Genomic DNA, 18,316 nt, shown 5'->3' with positions numbered 1-18,316 from the left:
GGAGACTGGGCTACTGGGTGGAAACTGGGTGGAACTTCCTCTCTTCTGTTCAGGTGCTCTCCATGAGTGACACCAGGGCACCTACTGACAAATGCCTCCATTCCTAAAATTTCTGATCAGCCAGTTGGAGCTCAACACATCCTTCTGTCAAGTACTATACCACTGCAGAGCCATCCAGAGGAGATGAGACACCTGGTAGTGCAGTCCTTGCTCAGGTAACTGTGAGTACATGGGTTTACCAGTAATCATCCACTACAACATGCAGTTGTGGACTATCATCCAAAGATACAGCAAAGATGAAAAGTGCTGTGATCTGGAATGACAAAATATATGGGTGCATGGTGTGCAAATCCATGTGTGCCCTGCACTTCTCAACTTTGCTGGTTACAGGTGAGTAATCTCTTTCCTTTTGAGGGTCTTCAGCAAAAATCAGTTTTAACTAGAGACTGTGTTAGACCAATTTGGAAAGCAAAGAGTTAGCTGCTATCACTGTTGTGACTTGATGTACCATTGCAGATGGTTTTTATTATGAACACACAATTTCAAGTTTAAATATTCTAAATTTGTGGCAGCTGAATGAGTTACCCAATTCCCGATGCAGTTAGAAGTCTTATCAATCATTTGTAGAAGTTCTAGATTAAATTCTATAAAAAATGCAATCATTTCAACTTTTTGATATATTAACATGAATGACTGGGGGACTTTCACTTACATTTTGTGTCTTTGGTGTAATGACCGTCTAAACATTGTGTCCTGTTAAAAAAAATTAAAAAAAAAAAGGACATACTGTTGGTACTCTGTGAATAATAAACCAAAAATAATACATTAATGTTACATACATTAATGAAAAACTGAGGAAAAAAGAAGAAAAAGGGGCAAATTAAGATGTATATGCTTCATTAAAATAATGCCATTACTGTGTACCAGCACTTCCAGTTTAGCCCCAACTTCCTTGTGTGATTGTTCTTTGGGATCATGGCAGTGTTTCTTATCATGAGAGAAGTGAAGAGTGGAAAGAAGCAGTCACAAAGGAATGGTCCTAGGAATTCAGAAATGTTATAGCTTCTAAGAATCCAAAGCAAAAAAAGGATGTCTTGCTCCATAATTCCCATATTCTCTGAGTCTCAGCGTCACTTATGCCCTCCCGAAGAATGTTCACAAACAAATTACATAGCTTTACAATCATTGTCGTTAATACTCCTTTTTGAATTTTTGCTTTTATTATACGGTGCATGTAAGAATTCTGGGGTCAATGACTCTCTGAAAAGTTAGTAATTTGCTGGACAATGGTAATCAGTTTTCTAGCAGGTTTCATAATAATCTGGCAACAGGGCCTAGAAATATGGGATTTCTATTTTCTTTACAAAATTTCAACAGCAAAGGGATAAACTATGCCGTGATCCAAAAAAGATAGTCTGAGACATGTCAGAGCCATCATATCTATCAATTGTAAAATAACCTTTCAGTCTTTCACAGAGTAGAGCCATAAGCATATAGATCAACTCTGGTGTGAGAGAGTCCCCTTAGGCTTCACCAGGGTAGAAAGCAGGCAGAAAACTGAGCTGGTCCTGATATATCACTCATGGTGTGCTAGGAAAGAAATCCTATTCCTGATGCTTGGGAATGCCACATCAGAGTGGGAGTTGTAGCCTGCCTGCATAAGTATAAACCAGATGAACAGCAAAAGACAACGGAGGTTGATGAAACAAATTTGTCCTGGAACAAGAGCAACACAGCTGAAGCTGCAGATTTGAGACATGGAGGACGAGGGGAGCAGGACGGGACTTTGGGCTCTTACTGGCATAAAGGGCCATTCTTATGCACAGAGGAGCACTGAGAACTAGGTACACTGGACACTTACTCAGGACTGATATATCTATCTTAGACAGGCATCCAGCTCTCAGATTGTCTCTGCCTTCATGCTGGATCCATCCCTGATATTGTAGATTTGGTTCTGCCTTGCTTGAAAGCTGCAGTTAACGTTATTTGCTGGAAATGCTGCCCGAATGATAGAGAAATGAACTAGAAATGGCAGTGAGTAGGAGGTAAGCAACATCCTTTCAAATTAATGGATTGACAACCCAATAAATGACCAACATAGGCTGGCTATTTTAGCCTCTCGGTGTGGTGGCCCCCCAAAGCCATGCAGGTACTGAACACACAGCCACGTGCATCATTACCAGAATGGCATTACTGAAGGTATTTCAGCCTCTTATGGGTCCTCACTCCAGCGATTCCCAGTAGCCGTTCACTTTAAATGCATGCCAGAATGGTTACTTAATTGCAGCTCACAAGAAAGGGGAAGGTTGCTGATATTTGTATACCACTATAAGCAAACTTTAGTAGTTGCTGTGTGGGAAAGGTCAACAAAGCTTTAGTGTCCTGCTATCCCTTTCCATATTAGTCATCTATCAAAAAAGGGCTGTAGCCTGCAATTTTTCAGGTCAAGCAGTGTGTCTTTACTATTCTCCAGCCTACCTAGACTCCAGTATCTCTGGTAAGGACTTGAACCTGTTCCACCACAAGATCCCTGGGCCGTGCTGGCTACCGCTGTGCCTGTGATTCCTCAGAGATTTTTCTGAGTCCTGCCTGCGTCTACCTCTCTGATAAATCCAGATTACTTCCTTGGTCAATCTCTTTCTGTAAAGTTTCTGCCTTGGCCAGGGGAAGGCTGTATGCTAAGAAACACTGAAGGGGTCTCTGGAGATGGATGATGTGAACGACAGTTTCTATCACAGCAGATTATTTTTCAGTTTTGCTAGTCAGGCTGGTGTTTCAGCTGTAGAAATAAAATAGATGCAGGGAAACAGATACAGGGATAAGCTTATTCTCCCTATAGGCATGAAGTGATTTGTCGTAGTGGCAATCCTGTGTAAACAGTGTTCGGAAGTGACTGATATAAGTAGTCCAGAGTTTTATTACCTGTTTCCATATTGAGCTCATCAACACAGTACTAGAACACAGTTAACGTAATTCAGGCAATAGAAACATACTGGTTGAGAAAAACAATGCCATCACAAGAGAGAAAAAAAGGTAAACCAAGAGCCTGTGACACAGAGCCAGAAGCTCTCAGGTAAGCATCTTTTGTAAGTAGAGGGCTTAAAATAGGGGGTTTGTTATTTTACAACTTCTGTAACAATAACTGGCATTGGCTCAGATTGACAGGATCTCCATGTCCCCTGTACTCTCTGCTTTTAGACAGTGTGTTCTGTTCACATAGAGATGCTGTTGTAGCAGAAGTGGCTTTTGAGGTTGTCCAAGTACCCCCCAACTCCTAGTTTTTTAGGGGAGTTATAGATATTCTATTCTATTCTAATTTATAGATATTCTATTATTATTGTATTTGGTAGTTAATACAGATGCAAAAAAACTCTGGGGTATTGTGGTCACTGCAATCTACTATATTTCTTGTATCTGAAACATTGCCTAGGTAATGCTCTGCGGTCTGACCTTAAGTGTCAAAAACAACAGCAAAGTGTAGAAACATATTTTTCTTTGTGTATTAAATTTTCTTTGTGTATTAAATTAAAGTGTACAAGAACAACCTGACCTACTCAAGGTACCAGAAAAATAGATATGTACCAGACTGGCTCTTTGCTGGTGCTAATGTACTCACTACCATAACTATATTCTTTTTGGTATCACAACTGACTCATTCAGTAATGTGCCATGACTTGGAATGCACAATTATTTTTTTTTTAGGTTACCTACCTAGCTTCTGAGTGTGTTTTATTAGATATATGTTAGAAATGGGTTTACTGAACAGAGTTGGTTCTTAGATACATAAGGATGGAAGCACTCCTGTCCTAACACAAATTTTGCACACTTTGTCTAATCCTTTCTCTGGCATCATGCACTGTGTTGCTGGCTACCAAGGTGGTGGACCTTACCTGTGCTCTCTGCTCATCCTGACCATTTAAATGGTGATAAAGAGCCTGATATTGCCCTTTGTTATTTGAGTAAAGGGCAAATTCACATATCTCTCGAGTTCACCAGTTTTACCTCATTCTTCATTATTGCCCTATACCATGATGCTGGATTTTTTTTTTTAAACCCTCCACTACTGCTCAATAGACAGGCCATATTAGAGACTGAACATTATTTTTTTGTAAATATGAAATGCTAAACACTGTAACCCATGGTAACAGTGCTCATTTTGAGGTATTACTATTATGCTTACTAAGAAAAAAAGTATTCAAAATGCCTTGGCATTTATGGTCCTGAGCTTTTATATTTATAATTTCACTCACAATGTGACACACATCAATAGTGAAACTAAGGACACTGCTGAAACCACATGAACAGTGCTATATCACATAAATCACATGTATCATGTATATTAATAGAAGTACCCTTCTGCAGTCCTTATACATATGTATACACATACACATTTTGAAAAAAGTTGCCCCTAATCTGAAGACCTAAGCACTACGTATCTCCTAATCTATGTCCCCAAGTAGGTATGTTATTCCACCAAAGCCACCTTTTTAGCTTGATGAAATTATTTAGCAAGTCTGCTTTTCTATTTCTCTCCACATAAAAGGAGAGGGTACATCATGATGGGCTAAATTCATCATTCATATATAATTTCCATATCAGAATTTTTCGTGTATCTTTCATTCTTCCAAATGTACAGTTTACTGTCATTATACAACTATTCAGTGTGGTAATGTTATAATAAGATATCAATGAAGAATTAAATGTACTATAAGCTTTACAACTGAAAGTGGAATATATCCATTCCTTATATTTGAGCCAAATATGTCCATGCATACTTTTAGTGAAATTCTTCTAGCTTGACGAATGGATTTTCTTTAGCAAGATGTCAGGCAATGGCTACTATCATGGAGGCAATACTGACTGGGTCAAAAGCCCAGAATGTCTTTTGAGTTTTACATAGGAAGGCCACTCTGTGTACTAAAACTGTTCACAAGCCATTAGTTTGATTGTACTTATTACCTTATACTTTCTACATCATAATAATATTTAGGTGCAGAGGTAAGAAAAAATGAATATATAACAATGCCATAGAAGTTTTAAGTGTTTAGAAAGATCAGTGCAAAACCCACAATGAAATGTAGGTTGGCTCCTGCTTATCCTAACAGAGGCACAGGGTTAAAACCAGTGGACAAAACACTGAACCAATCAACCAGGGGATTTGCAAGTTATGTGAGCTCTTAGCGACCATGGCTATTCTGTAACATACTGCCTGATGACTACTGTGCATTGAAGTATTTGTGTGAATGCTAATCAGCCTTCAATTTAATGAGAGAATTTTAAAACATGTCGGTCTAATCAGCATCAGGCTTTCTCTGCAAAATAATGTTAATAAGATGCTTCATAAACTAGAAGAGATGATAATAAAGCGGGTCTGCAAACTGCAAACAATGCCTATAGAGTTCACGGTGAGAACGTTGTAAGTTGCTGGAAAACCAGCTTAGACTCCTTGCGTTGTGGAACTTCCTAATGGCGTCTTATAGAGAGCATATTATGGAGACCCTTTTAGCCTCTGTATTCCAGTGACACCTCTGTGCTGGCTTTGGGGGGAATGTCTAAGCTGGACTATCTATTCAATTCTTGAAGTCTGTTCTACAGATTTCATTATCGCATCCAGTGTGAATTTGTATCTGCAATTGCTTTCATTGAATATGAATGGATTTCTATGTCTGTATGGATACATATAGGAAGAAATAGCCCAAATTTAATGTAAGTGAAATGTCAGTAATAATAATGATAGTTATCACCTTCATTTACACAATACTTTTTATCCAACATAAAGTGCTTTATGTAGGTGGATAAGCATCATTTCCCCCTCTTAAATTCAGGGCTTCTGTTTGGTCAGCTCTGAAGAACTGGGGAGCTTCTTCGGAGTGGTAGACACCTAGAATTTTTACTGAAGAATTAATCAGACATGAAAATCAGGTCTTAGATATCTAAAACTGATCAGAGAACTCTTCTGATGACTTGAACAATATTGTGTTTAAACCAGAAGCCTTGAAATGGCTTCCTGACTGCCCTGGGACTAGAAGTGAAGTCTCCTAAACGCAAGTACTGTAACTGAGTCAATTAGCCATGTTGAATTTATTACATTTCCCTGCAAGTGATCAGATTCAAAGGAATTAGCAAGGAGATGTATCTTACTGGAAGATTTTTCAAACACTTCCATCTAAGTTTTGCCATGTGAAGACTGTAGGAATTAGCACAGAGTATCTGTGGTGAAAGAGCTGATCTAATTTTATAATTAATCTATTTCATCTAGGAAGCTTATTGAAGTAGAGAATTATCATTGTCACAAGCTCACTATTGTATATGGTCCTAACGTCTCTATTCAAGCCTCAGAGGTTTTGGAACTTGCTTTATGGTATGGGAAAGTATGAAGATGCTTCAGTTCAAATTGACGTGTCCTCTTAAAGTTGCTCCAGATGGCATAAATACTACCTGGCTTTGTTTCAAGTAGTCTTCAGGAGCAAACAAAACCTGTTGCTCAGTTTTTGTTGGCTTACTGCTTAGCTCCATTTCCAGAGGAGCAGCTCTTGCAGGCAGCTTCACTGTTAGACTCATCAGGGCTTTCTGGCTGAACTCCATGCTGGTGTAGTCACTCAAGAGTGGTACTGTAATGGAAATAACCCCTTCGTTTTCACTTGTAACAGCTTTTTCAGGGATCTGTGCATGCCTTAGGCTTATGTCTATGTTATGCCTAAGTGTTTCTGACTGCCATGTGTCAGACTTGTTGTCTTCTACATCATTTGTAAAGAGCTCTAGGTTCAAAGGAGCCTTTGACTCATGCTCAATGACATACAGGCTGGTGGTATCATTGTCTGTCAGGGCCTGAAGCAGAGATCTTGAAATGGGTTTCCAATTAGTCTGCAAGACAAAACAAAGAGAAAGCAAAATTTCAGTATCATAATCTTCATATCAAATCATATCAAAGTGCAACTGGCAATTTACTGAAAGAAATGACAGAAGAATAAAGCTAGGAGACAGGCAGCCTGGTCTTGCCTATATAATATGGCTAACTAATGCATTTTATCTTATCTCTGTTGGTTTTAGGAATATGAATGGAAATATTTATTTATTAAGATGACTTCTCCTCTCCTTCAGTATTTAAGTAAAGTTTTTCTTTCTTTTCTGTGTGCTACAAAGAAAATGTAGCACTGGTAAAATGTAGGTTTGAGGGTGTGCTGTTTTGAGACCCACAGCTTTCAAAAACCTTAACCCATACATTAATTGAAAAGTGCAGTAGTCTTAATTGAACGACAGCCAAACTGGCTTTTTATATCAGCCTCTACTTGCAGTTTGTTACTCACTTTAATGCCATGTTGTGATTTGAGTATATATTAGGTTACAAGTTTTTGCAAATTCTAGATGATTAAATGGAGAACAGTTTGTAATGCCAAGCATCCTTCTTTTCTGCTTAGGTTGTTTTGCTGGGTCTTTCCACTTTCCCCGTAATACATTTTAAATTAAGGCCAGGATGGTATGTTCTTTGACATATTTATTAGCTTCTTCCTTTTTTCCCTTCTCAGTTGCTCTAAATTTCTTTAAACTGTTATGGTCCTTATGTGAGAAATAAATAAGGATAAACTGTGTTTCACTTTCTTTCTTCCCACAATTTCTGTTCTGAATTAGAGAATGAATGCACTGTTACTCTCTGAAATCTCTGCAGCCCTACATTAAATATCAATATTTTTCTAACTAGCACTTGTAATGGAATGAGCAGGCACCTGTTCATGGCTAGTATTTGCCTTGCTTTGAATAAAGACTAGTATGGTATCTGCCTCCATTATCATGTTTATTATGAACAGCAGCCCAAACTCTACACCTAACATATCTAAAATAAGCTCCATGTGAACTTCCATCTGAAAGAGGCACTAATGTGTGAAGAAGAAACATCTGTTGTAGATCTTCCACCTCCCAGGACCAACCCTAGCTGAAGAAGTAGGACGAAGGCTGTGCGTGCCTGCAATAGCCTGATTACAATACGAAGCACGCTCTGTGCTGGCCCTTGCATGTGCACATGCAGGCATACTGGTATGTTCTTGACTCTTGCTGTCTTAGGCTCATCTCCTTAAACTAAGACCAAGGTCCCATACCATCCACTCTTACTCTTCAGTTGCAGCCCAGCACTGTGTCCTCACCTTGTCTGCAGTCTCATCAAGACAAGACTCTACTCCATTTCCTTCTTCCCTGTCCACATCAGCTGACTGGCAGTGCATGCAAAGAGCTGCTTACTGTTCAGCTCATGGTGAAAACCTCTATGTAAGTAGTTATTGTGTTGAACCAATTGCTTTCTGTGCAGGTGATTAACTATATTAACCTCACCAGGATATTCTCATACTGTAGCCCAGGAAAGCACCTCTCAACAGGTACTCACTATTTGCCTTGGCATGCCATTTGCAAGTTTACAGGTGTCAGAGTTTGGTAATTCTTGCATTAAAGCAAAGTCCTGCTTAGCTCACTTCTGTGAATTTACTGTAGGCTTACTGACCGCAATAGATATACATGTAGAAGTGAAGACATTGCAAATCCCAGTGACTAGAAAATAAAGACTGTTCCTACTTTGGAATATAAAAAATATAAATATAAAATATAAGTAAAAATTATTATATAAATTATATATAAAATATATAAATATTAAATAAGATATAATAATATATATGAATATAAAATAAGGGCAGATTTCATATTTTTTTGTTATACAGGGAGTATTTGATGAATGGAAAAACAAATGCAAGTGATTAAAAAAAAAAAGCTTTCAATACCGTGCACAGCCTGGGAGAGCCATCTTTGCAAGGCAGATATCACCGCATTTAACAAGCCTTGGATCAGTATCCTGCCATGTAGATGGTTGTTATTTAAAACCAATTTTCCTTGATTTCTAAAATCCCATTGCTTCATGGAATAAACTGTTCCCTCTTGGAGTGAGGTTATGCCCATAACTATTCCCTACAAGAAGTCTGGTACCCTTCTTTGAAGAATCTTGTCTAAACATGAAGGACAGGACACTGATGGGGTGGCTGGCTGGCTGTGTTAGTCACTATGGTTCATTTTCCTGATCTGTGCGCTGTCTGAACTGAGAGCGATCTGGCTCCCCTGCTGCTCTGTACAATGGGATTTGTATTATGGCCTTACATTGCAGTATCGGGTGTTCTGTCTGCATTTAAAATAGAAATTCTCTTGCTACCAATCTGGAATATATGTTTGTTCCTATCAAGATTTCATACATTGTTTATCTAATTCAAGAGGGATCATTCCTGAAACAATCTGCAAATATATTTACATATATGTGTACACACACACACACACACACACACTCTACAGTAAAATTTCCTAACTGCTTCCCATTTAACAGTCCTATAGTGCTCACTGGGTATGCCTTTTTCCACATTTCGTGAACTGTTGCCAATATCAGCTTACTTTAGGAAAGTCTCTGGTAACTGCTTTATTGTATTGTCTACTCAGAGCTCTTTCTGCTTTCCCAAAAGCCCCTATCTGATATCTTTTATTTCTATTTCTGCCACATTATCAACACAATAATATTCCTCTAGCAGACTGGGCTAATACAGGTTTCATTTCCTTTTATAACTGCTCTTACTCTGCAGGAACAGTTAAATGCATTTTTAAATAAATATATTTTTCTTTTAAGTATTTAGGGGATTCTAGTCCATAAAACCTCTTTGTTCTTTCTATTAGATGCAGCCTCAATGCATTTCACTTGCACTTCTTCACAATGGCAAATTATTCTTTGAACCTTTGCTCATCTGATTCCAAATGTGGACATGCCTAATATGACATTATGGTACTTAGACTGGTTGTTCTTACTCCTTTCTTGCTGACCTTGTCCTATCCCTCCATCCAACCTGCTAACTCCTCACCCCCTAACCTTATTATCACACTAAAAAATCCTTCAGGTCTTGCCCTGTGTTTAAGGAAGCAACCCTCTAACTGCTAAATATACTAGGGTGGGTGTTTTTTTTTTTTTTTTTTTTTTTTTTTTTGCCTTTGAGGAAGTCTCATTTTGAACAATTATTGAATCTTTAGATCTTCCACTTTCTAAATGTATTCAGAAGAACCAAAAGAATTAAGTGGAGTTGTTTTTACTAGAGTGGCTAATGAAAGACAGCTGAGTCTGAGAACTGTGAATTGAAAGTTGCCCAGTGCTCATAAATGGATCAAGTTCTTTAAAAGAATAAAATAGTGAAACTGCAACCTTCTAATAGTATCACTTTAGAAACTCTGAACTTGTACATCGGCCCACCTGATCCTCCTTTGTTTTTTGACGTTTTCTGGCTTTTGCAGAATGACTACCTGATCCTACATGTGAGCTCACAAACTCTTTATCTAAAGTAGCTACATGTAGGTTCAAGAGACAAGGCAAGCGAAAGGGAAGGCCTGCCTGTCAGGGTCGTCTTAAACTTCCTTGCTACTGATTTCATTCTGGTGTGTTCTATCTTAGATCTTGGACAGTGTCTTGCTGTAGAGACCTTCCAGCTTCTGGCTTGATCTTTGATCATGCTCTTGCCTTTTCCTATGGGCATATTTGGCTTTGAACTCCATTCTGAACTCTTTTTGAACTCCAGTCCCTGATTTCAGCTTAGCTTGACAGTGGTATATGCTTCCTGTCATCATCCTAATGCCTGGGAGCAAGGAAGTGATAAATTTGTATCTCTCCAGCAGTCTTCTTCCAGCAGCTAAGTTCCAGGCACTACTTCAGACCTGAAATACAGGTATCCTTATCACAAGCTATGGGTAGAACAAGGTTTGAACGTGCTTCTTGACTAGTAGATGCCTCTTCAGACAGCTGCCAGCTGAAAAACTAGAGCCCCTGAACTGCTCTTGAAGCATGCAGAGATCTTGAGGGGTGAAGAATGGATTTGGGAAAAACACCACATATGTTATCTCCTTTTTGACACTTTTGTGGCATTAGGCCATACTCACAAATTACAAGTAACTTTTGAGTAATTTGTGCTCTAGAGTTCTCAGAAAAGAATAATAAGTAGTGTTACTGATTAATCAGTGGGAAAAAGCTTCCGTGTATGTTTTTTCATACCCTTGGAACAGTACTTGCCATGTCTTGGATTGCAGTGCTGTTTCTTGGATTTGGTACACTAGGCCAGAACCGTTCTTTCAACCTGTAAAGAAATACTCCAAGTTTATTGTCAGGTTAAATGACTGACATTTTCTATGCATTTATATTAGCTGCCATTCATATACAAATTTTATTGGTATTTTCACAAACATCAAATTGAGATGTTTTGCCCTGGCTATTAAAGATGGCAATTAAAAACTGAAGACCAAACTTGTTAGTCTATATTGCAATGCTGAGTTAGTGAAGTTTAGCATCAGTGACAGGAGATGGTAATGTCTCTTTCTATAGTTCTGTCATTGTGTATTCTTAATTCACTATTGTTTCCATAAAACCTCTGTTTACTTCCTTGAGGGCTCTCAGATGTGTAGGAAGAGGTTTGTTTTAATAAGCATTTGCTAGTGGGCTTCAACTAGAAGTTTACTTTTCCTCAGAGAGCAATTGCTTTTTAGCTTCTCTGAAATAAAGCTGCTGATCTGGAAGAGCCTCTCCCTGGGACCTATAGACGAGAAAAGGGAGTTGTGATATAGCTCCTTATCTTTTTTCACAGTCTGAATTTGGCCCTTACCAGGATTTATTACGATATTTTACTATTTCATCTGACTGTGACCTAAACTTGCCTTTACTGAAAGCTCACACAAGCTGCTTCTGAAATAGCTATAGAGCCAGGGGCAATTCATTCCAGCTTGCTACAGAATTCAAATCCACGGTGTTTGTTTCAGAGCTCGGGTATTATTTCTGCCTTCGCACTCAAACCTCCCAGCCCTTGAGCAAATACAAGACGGGGTTTACAAGGAGGAACAGAGCTTGTGAATGGAGTGGTTCAGATTGGTTTGAGCTGACTGCCTCTCAGCAGCCGTCTTGTCCAAGTCATTGCTTTTAAGCTGCTTTCTTGAGTTTGGGAGCTCAGAGATAAGAAAACCCGAAATAACCTGCCAAGCTCTCCAGCTTCTCTGGGGCGGCACCGCCCCACAGACAGGCCCTGGGCTCCCGCCGAGGCGACGGTGCACGCAGCCGCAGCAAGGGGTGCGATGGTCGCTCCTCCCACAGGCGGGCTGGCCCGAGGGGCTGAGGTCGGCGGCTGGGGGGGCTGTGCCTGTGTCCCAGGTGTGTGTGTGGGGCAGGGGCAGCCTGCGAAGGGGCATGTGGGGCTGCCAGAAAGGGGAGCCGACCTGGAGCCAAGAGGGCGGCAGGCGCCTCCCTAGGCTGGGCCAAGCCCCAGGGGCAGGCCCACGCCGACAGGCCCGGCGCTGGGGCAGGCCCTTGGGGCAGGCCCATGCTGGCAGGCCCCGCGCTGGGGCAGGACCATGGCGGCAGGCCCCGTGCTGGGGCAGGCCCATGCTGGCAGGCCCTTGGGGCAGGCCCATGGCGGCAGGCCCCACGCTGGGGCAGGCCCCAGGGTGGGCCGACTTCCCTGAGGCACCTTCCAGACTGAACGAGGCTGAGGTGAGGGGCAAACGGGACAAAAGGCAGATCCAGGCTTGGAATGAGTAAATCTTTGTTACAATCTCTGCATAAATCTCAAACTACCTTTTATTTTGTGCCCCCCGCTGATTTTCTAGCGTCGTGCTCCATGGCTCTCCCTCAGAGGACAGGTGCCCCTAGCGCCCCTTGCACCAGGCTCCCGGTGCCAGCTCTTGCCTCCCCCATGCTAGCGGAGGCTGGCTGCTATTTCCCTGTAGCGGGGAAGCCGTGGGAGTGGTATACATATCTCAAGAGAAGTTTCTCTTGGGCTGGCTGTGATCCCACTGACATCAATCAGCAATGACCATTAATCACCACCTTCTGTGGGAGCGGAGGAAGACCAGCTCTGAGCACTTGGAGCCGATCATCTCCCCCTCAGAAGCGGCTGCTGGTGCAGCACTGTGTGACCTTCGGGTAATGACTCACTTCACAGGAAAAACAGCTGTGAGAGACTATGAGGTTATCTAGTACATCACCCTGCCTCAGCATTGACCTCAGCACTGTCTGGTCTTCAAGTCAAATACAGACTTCATTAAATGTGAAATACTTTGTCCTTGTTTAGGTTGTGGTTTGAGGTGAAGCCTGAGGCTATAAAATGGTCTGATCTCTGCTGATGCCATGAAGATGGGTGTTTATCTGGCCCGGTGAGTCCCCTTTTACAAATCTAACCAAAGCAACTGAGAAGAGGGATCCCCTGGGACCCTTGCTCTCAGTTACAGACTTTCAATACTACTACAATTCATTGTCATTTTGTAATGCTACACTGGGCTTTTGGTTGCTGGTTTTTCTGGTTGTCTGAGAGCTCTTTCCTAGTGAGCTAGGCTAAGCATGATCTTATCTGTAACAAAATAAAGTCCTTTCTGAGGTAAAACTTTTGTGTAGATTTCAGCCGTTCTCATCAGAGAAAAAAATGTGTTAAGTTCTTTAGAAGGCCCAGATCAGACATGGAACAACTTACAATAAAAAATCTGAAAAAAGAAAGTGAACAGCAGGCTTGTGTGATCTGGTGTCTTCTGTTTCTCAACAGCAAAGGCAGGAAGTTAGCCTGATGCATAAACTAAAATAAGTTATGTTACGCATTATGGCTTTCAAGCCAGTTTGTACAGTCTGTTTGCACTGCCCTTTAGCAGTTGCCCTTTTAATATCTGAGGTAGGTGCTTTTTAAAAGGAAGATAGCATTCTAGGATATCACACTAATAATATGACCAGCTGTATGCAGCTGGACTAGTTTGCATCTGAAGATGAGTAAGTAATCTGTTACTCTGCAGGCCATTTTTCTTTTTGTGTTAGTACGTGCCCCCAGTATTGTACCTCAGATTAATTTGGGCGGGGGGGTATTTTATCACTACAAAGAATAATTTTTCCCAAAATAAGAGGACCTCTTTCCCTCATCCCTATCTTACAGGCATCCTTGTTATTCTCTCTTCTTCCTACCCATCCCTCCATCACTCCTCATCTCTGCAGGTGCTCCCTACACACCTGTTGTGTGCTTATGCACATAATTTCTATTGGTAGCATCTAAATGTGCTTGCAGTGAACTGCTTAAATGGCAATGTCAATCTGTGTACGCTGCTGGAATCTGTTGTTGTATTTCAATAGAAGAGACATGATCATCACTTGGGAATGAAAGAACAATATAATCAAATACATGCTTATTCTGTATATAACCTATTTTTGATTCTGAGAAATGGTCCATGTTCATCTCAATGGTGTTTGAGACAGGAGGTACTCAGATAACTGTATCAAAAGTAAAAGATTATGGATTTTGTCAAAGTATTTTAATCAGCTTGTTACCGGTTTCTAAATGCTCTCACTGTATAAATGAGTAGGGTGGCTTTTTTGTCTTGTGCTTTTGAATTGAGTTGGTTTTAATGAGAAAAAAAGACCCAGTGCTGTGAAACTCAGGGTTAAATAAAATGGAAGTGAAGCTAACAAGTTCACTCAATATTCTCTTCTTACCTTTTAAACACCAGAGAACAAGTGAGAGGTGCAAAAAACAGAATGAGCATCATGCTGAAGCAAAGGCCAGTCACAAATCCTTCGAATTCTGCTTTATCTGATGGGAAACAAACAGGGAGATGGAATCAGACTTATGGTACCAAGCATGGAGAGGCACTATTGCCTCCATTAGAGAAGCATTTCAAACAGAATTCCAAGTCAAACCTCATACATGTTCTGGGATTCCTGTAAGTGAAATCTAGTTCAAAGGAGGGTTGGCATTTTGGGGGGCTGTGAGGTTTTCAGGTTTGTTTTATTTTTTTAAGAGGTCTGGGTACATGCTGATTCTTAAATCTACCACCCAAAGAAAAATGCTACATAATAGAAGGCAGAAGTATACCTCCTCCCCATGCAAGCTCCATCTTGTTTAATGGGTCAGGACCCTGCTGCAGGTCTGGCTTTATCAGAAACTATTCAATAGGAGGTGGCTTTTAAACTCTTTCTGATTTTAGTTGTGACTTTTTTTTCTTTTTTCCTAAATAATCCACCTGGTTCTGGTAACAGTAATGTAGATTGTGTATTTAGTAGGTCACATGGCTGTTTCACCTGCTTGGAACATTAAGATAATCTTATTCACAGTCAGCCATGTGTCAGCCCTTTCTGTGCACCTATACTGTCTACCATTGCTAACATTAATACTTGCTAGAGATCCTTCTTTTTTGTCTTGGCAGGAGATAAAGTACTTAAAAAACCAGGCAGCAAGACTAGTATTGCTAACACAGGAACTGAAGCATCTGTGATGAAGAATGGGTCAAAGTTGAGGTGTTCTCTACAGATAGTTAAATCAAAAATTTCAAAATAGCATCAGGAAAAATGTGGTCAGTACATGATCGTGTTGCTGATACTGACAAACCATACCTGCAAAAAGGCTGATTGCTTTTTCTTTTCCTACCCACCCTCCAATAAAAAAGTATTTTTTTAAATCAAACAGCTACTTAGTTTTGCTTTAAAAGGTATTTGAAAAGCTGCTAACTGCTTTGTTGCTGAAAAAGATTTTTATGAAAAAGAAGCCTGAGATTCTTTTAATGGATTTAGAGTAACCTTTGAAATATTGGAGAGGCAAGAATAGTAAATGTAATCTTTACATTTAGTGTAATTACTTGAGTTAAACAAAAAAAGCATTAAATAAACTCTTGTTTGAGTAAACTTTTGTTTTGAGTTCTTGTTATTTTCCACAAAAACAGAATCTTATCTTAACATAGATTCAGTAGGGTGGGTGGAATAGAAGTCTGGCAGATAAGCTCTGGTGAAAGCCCTTTGATTTCTTGTGTTCTTTGTCAGCAGAAAGGATTTTCATGGGAAACTTGATTTAAGTTGATTTCAAGCGAAAACGTTAATTTCTTTCCTCTTTCTTTCTGCTTCATGCCTTTGACTGTCCCATTGTATAAACACAAAAAAGAGGGATAAACACAAAAACCTATAGTGGGGAGAAATCATTTGCATGCTTCTGTCTCTCTGAATATCACAGATTGCTTTTCTTATATCTGTTATTGTCTTAGCTTTTTAAGGACACTTCACTTGAGTTACGGTTAATGGCTTAGGTGGCTGACTGGAGAGCGGTTCCAGATGATTGCTCAGGGTTTTGTGAAGCACAAAGACCACTGAACTTAACCAGTCACAGATAGAATTTAAACTGCTGGAATCTGTGGTTGGAGGCAGCAATAAAGAAGGATCTGTGAATACAGTTAGCACAACAAGGTCAGAAAATGTTTCGTGGTAAGGAACCTTAGCTAAATCTTCTCTGCAGTTAGGCAGTGCATGTTAGGCAGTGATGTATAGACACAGTTGTTACGTAACATGTAGTTTATCTGTTACAAAGGAAGGATTTTGTGTGTTTGCTATCAGTAAACTAGGCACTGAATAATAGATCTTGTGTGTGAGCACTTCCTGAAGAGCAGGGGAAAGGGAGAGTAGAGAGTAATGCTGTATGCAGTGCATAAAGCCAAGACTGATGCCAGGCAGCACAGTTGCATAAAGCTTCCACAGTACCATATTGTGGTGTCCTGAAAGGTTGTGCAAGAGTCTGAGGTCCTTCTCCGGCGCTGGTGAATCCTGAAATCTGCACGTGGTAGATAGTCTTTTCCTTAAGTCCGGTGAGATGGTAACTCGTGGTAGAAGAATTGACAGTAACAGCTGAAACACAAGAAGGGTTGGGGGTAGGAATATTAGATGAATTCTGATGTCTGAGTTTATGAATGTAAATCTCTGAGGGTAAATAGCAAAATTGTACTTCTGGATTTTTTTTCTTTAAAAAGCTTTACTTGAGTAACGTTGTGGTCAAATCAAAAAAGAGTCTACTGCTGTGTTAGACTCAGTCTAATTGATAACGTGTTTGAACCCAGAAGTAAAAACCATGAGCTTCTAACACACCAAGGATATTTCGGTGGTAACTGCACTAGGCTAGGCATATTGCATGGCAGGAAATACATGTAACATGCTGAACAGTGCGTTTCATGAATATCCCTGGCTGTAATAGCTGAAACAGAGACTTGCTTTCACAGCACTAGTGGAATGAAGGTTCATGTTGGTCCTGTGTTTGACCCTGGAATGAGCAAAGGATTTGAAGTGCCTGTAAATAATCACTGAATAGTATTTGCAAGACTAGACCCTGCAACACGCTTTACCCTCACGACTGCAATTACTATTTACTCGCTTTGCTTAATACCAGTGCAATTATTACTTAGAGCATTCTCTACAGAAAATAAGCTATATATTCTCTTTCACCTGCTCTGTAGACCTTTTTGTTCAACCTTTTTTTTTTTTTTTTTTTTTTCTGATGATGCAGTGAGTTTTCCCCTGGCAAGAGTAATGCAACCAGCAATGCTGTAGAATACTTCTGACACGACAGAAATTATTTTTCCAGCTTGCCATTGAGAATATAAGGTCTCTGTAAAAGTAGAAATGGTGCTGTAGCCGGTAGGCTTGCTTCCTCCAGCTTCTTAGTAAAACTTCGAATTATTCTTCCTGCCTGGAAAACATGGCAATCAGCTGTTGTGTCACTGTTGTATTGACTGATTAGAGGAGAGTTAAAAAATAAACCTCAGTCCTGGGCACTACTCTTCTGTCTCCTCTTGAGATATTAGGTCCTCGTAATGGAATAGAGTCCCCTGAAGACGATGCTAATGTCAGGGGAGCCAGGACTTCATTCTTGAAGCTTTTGTTACTTTTCATGGCCTTTTGAAAGTATATGCTGACATGAATCATAGCACCCCTGTTACTCTGCTTTGTATGGTCTTAGGTGCTCTTTGTTATCCATATGCTTTTAATTTTATATAAATGTCCATCTGTGCAAAGTTAATGCATTACTTTTTGTGGCAAGAGGACTTTCCACAGCAGAACAGAAGGAAAATGTTTATCCAGATAGATGACCTTTTTTGCAAACCTAAGTAGTTTGAGCTCATAACTGTTCATTTTATAATGTAAAAGTTTAATCCTTAGTAGTTAAACACAAAAACTATCAATTTAAGATAATTTTGCTAAAAATGAAATTAATAACCGTGTCTTTCAAAACAGGTAGGAAACACATACTTATTTGCTGCTTGTTGAGTCAATAGAAGAAATACATAATTTTTGAAATTCTGTAGTAATGTTCAGAGTCAAGCTAGGCTAAGTCACAATGAAATATGAAAGTACTGTGACTGAAATCATAATACCTCAGAAATACCAAAGGCATGTATCTTCCTTTCACTGTTACTAGAAGATTCTACTGTAATCTTAGAATCACAGATTGTAAGGAAATTTTTTCTCATCACTTTAATTTGAGATGGC

At 39.9% G+C, this 18,316-nt stretch overlaps 1 protein-coding gene across 2 annotated transcripts in view; it reads right to left on the bottom strand.

Moving 5' to 3' along the window:
- Nucleotides 1-2,899: 2,899 nt before the first annotated feature.
- LOC135323516 (interleukin-31 receptor subunit alpha-like) overlaps nucleotides 2,900-18,316 on the bottom strand; it is a 37,416-nt gene continuing 21,999 nt past the window's right edge. For both annotated transcript variants that reach the window (XM_064500258.1, XM_064500259.1), the window contains 4 exons: nucleotides 16,538-16,681; nucleotides 14,510-14,606; nucleotides 11,069-11,132; nucleotides 2,900-6,864 (listed from right to left, as the gene is read on the bottom strand). In XM_064500258.1, the coding sequence (XP_064356328.1) occupies nucleotides 6,385-6,864; nucleotides 11,069-11,132; nucleotides 14,510-14,606; nucleotides 16,538-16,681 (785 nt within the window). In that variant the 3' untranslated portion in view covers nucleotides 2,900-6,384. The remainder of the gene's footprint in view (nucleotides 6,865-11,068; nucleotides 11,133-14,509; nucleotides 14,607-16,537; nucleotides 16,682-18,316) is intronic.

The sequence above is a fragment of the Dromaius novaehollandiae genome, chromosome W, assembly GCF_036370855.1.
Source record: "Dromaius novaehollandiae isolate bDroNov1 chromosome W, bDroNov1.hap1, whole genome shotgun sequence".
NCBI classification, from domain to species: Eukaryota; Metazoa; Chordata; class Aves; order Casuariiformes; family Dromaiidae; genus Dromaius; species Dromaius novaehollandiae.
Note: the sequence above shows the minus strand (reverse complement) of the source record. Positions and strands in the feature narration are given on the sequence as shown.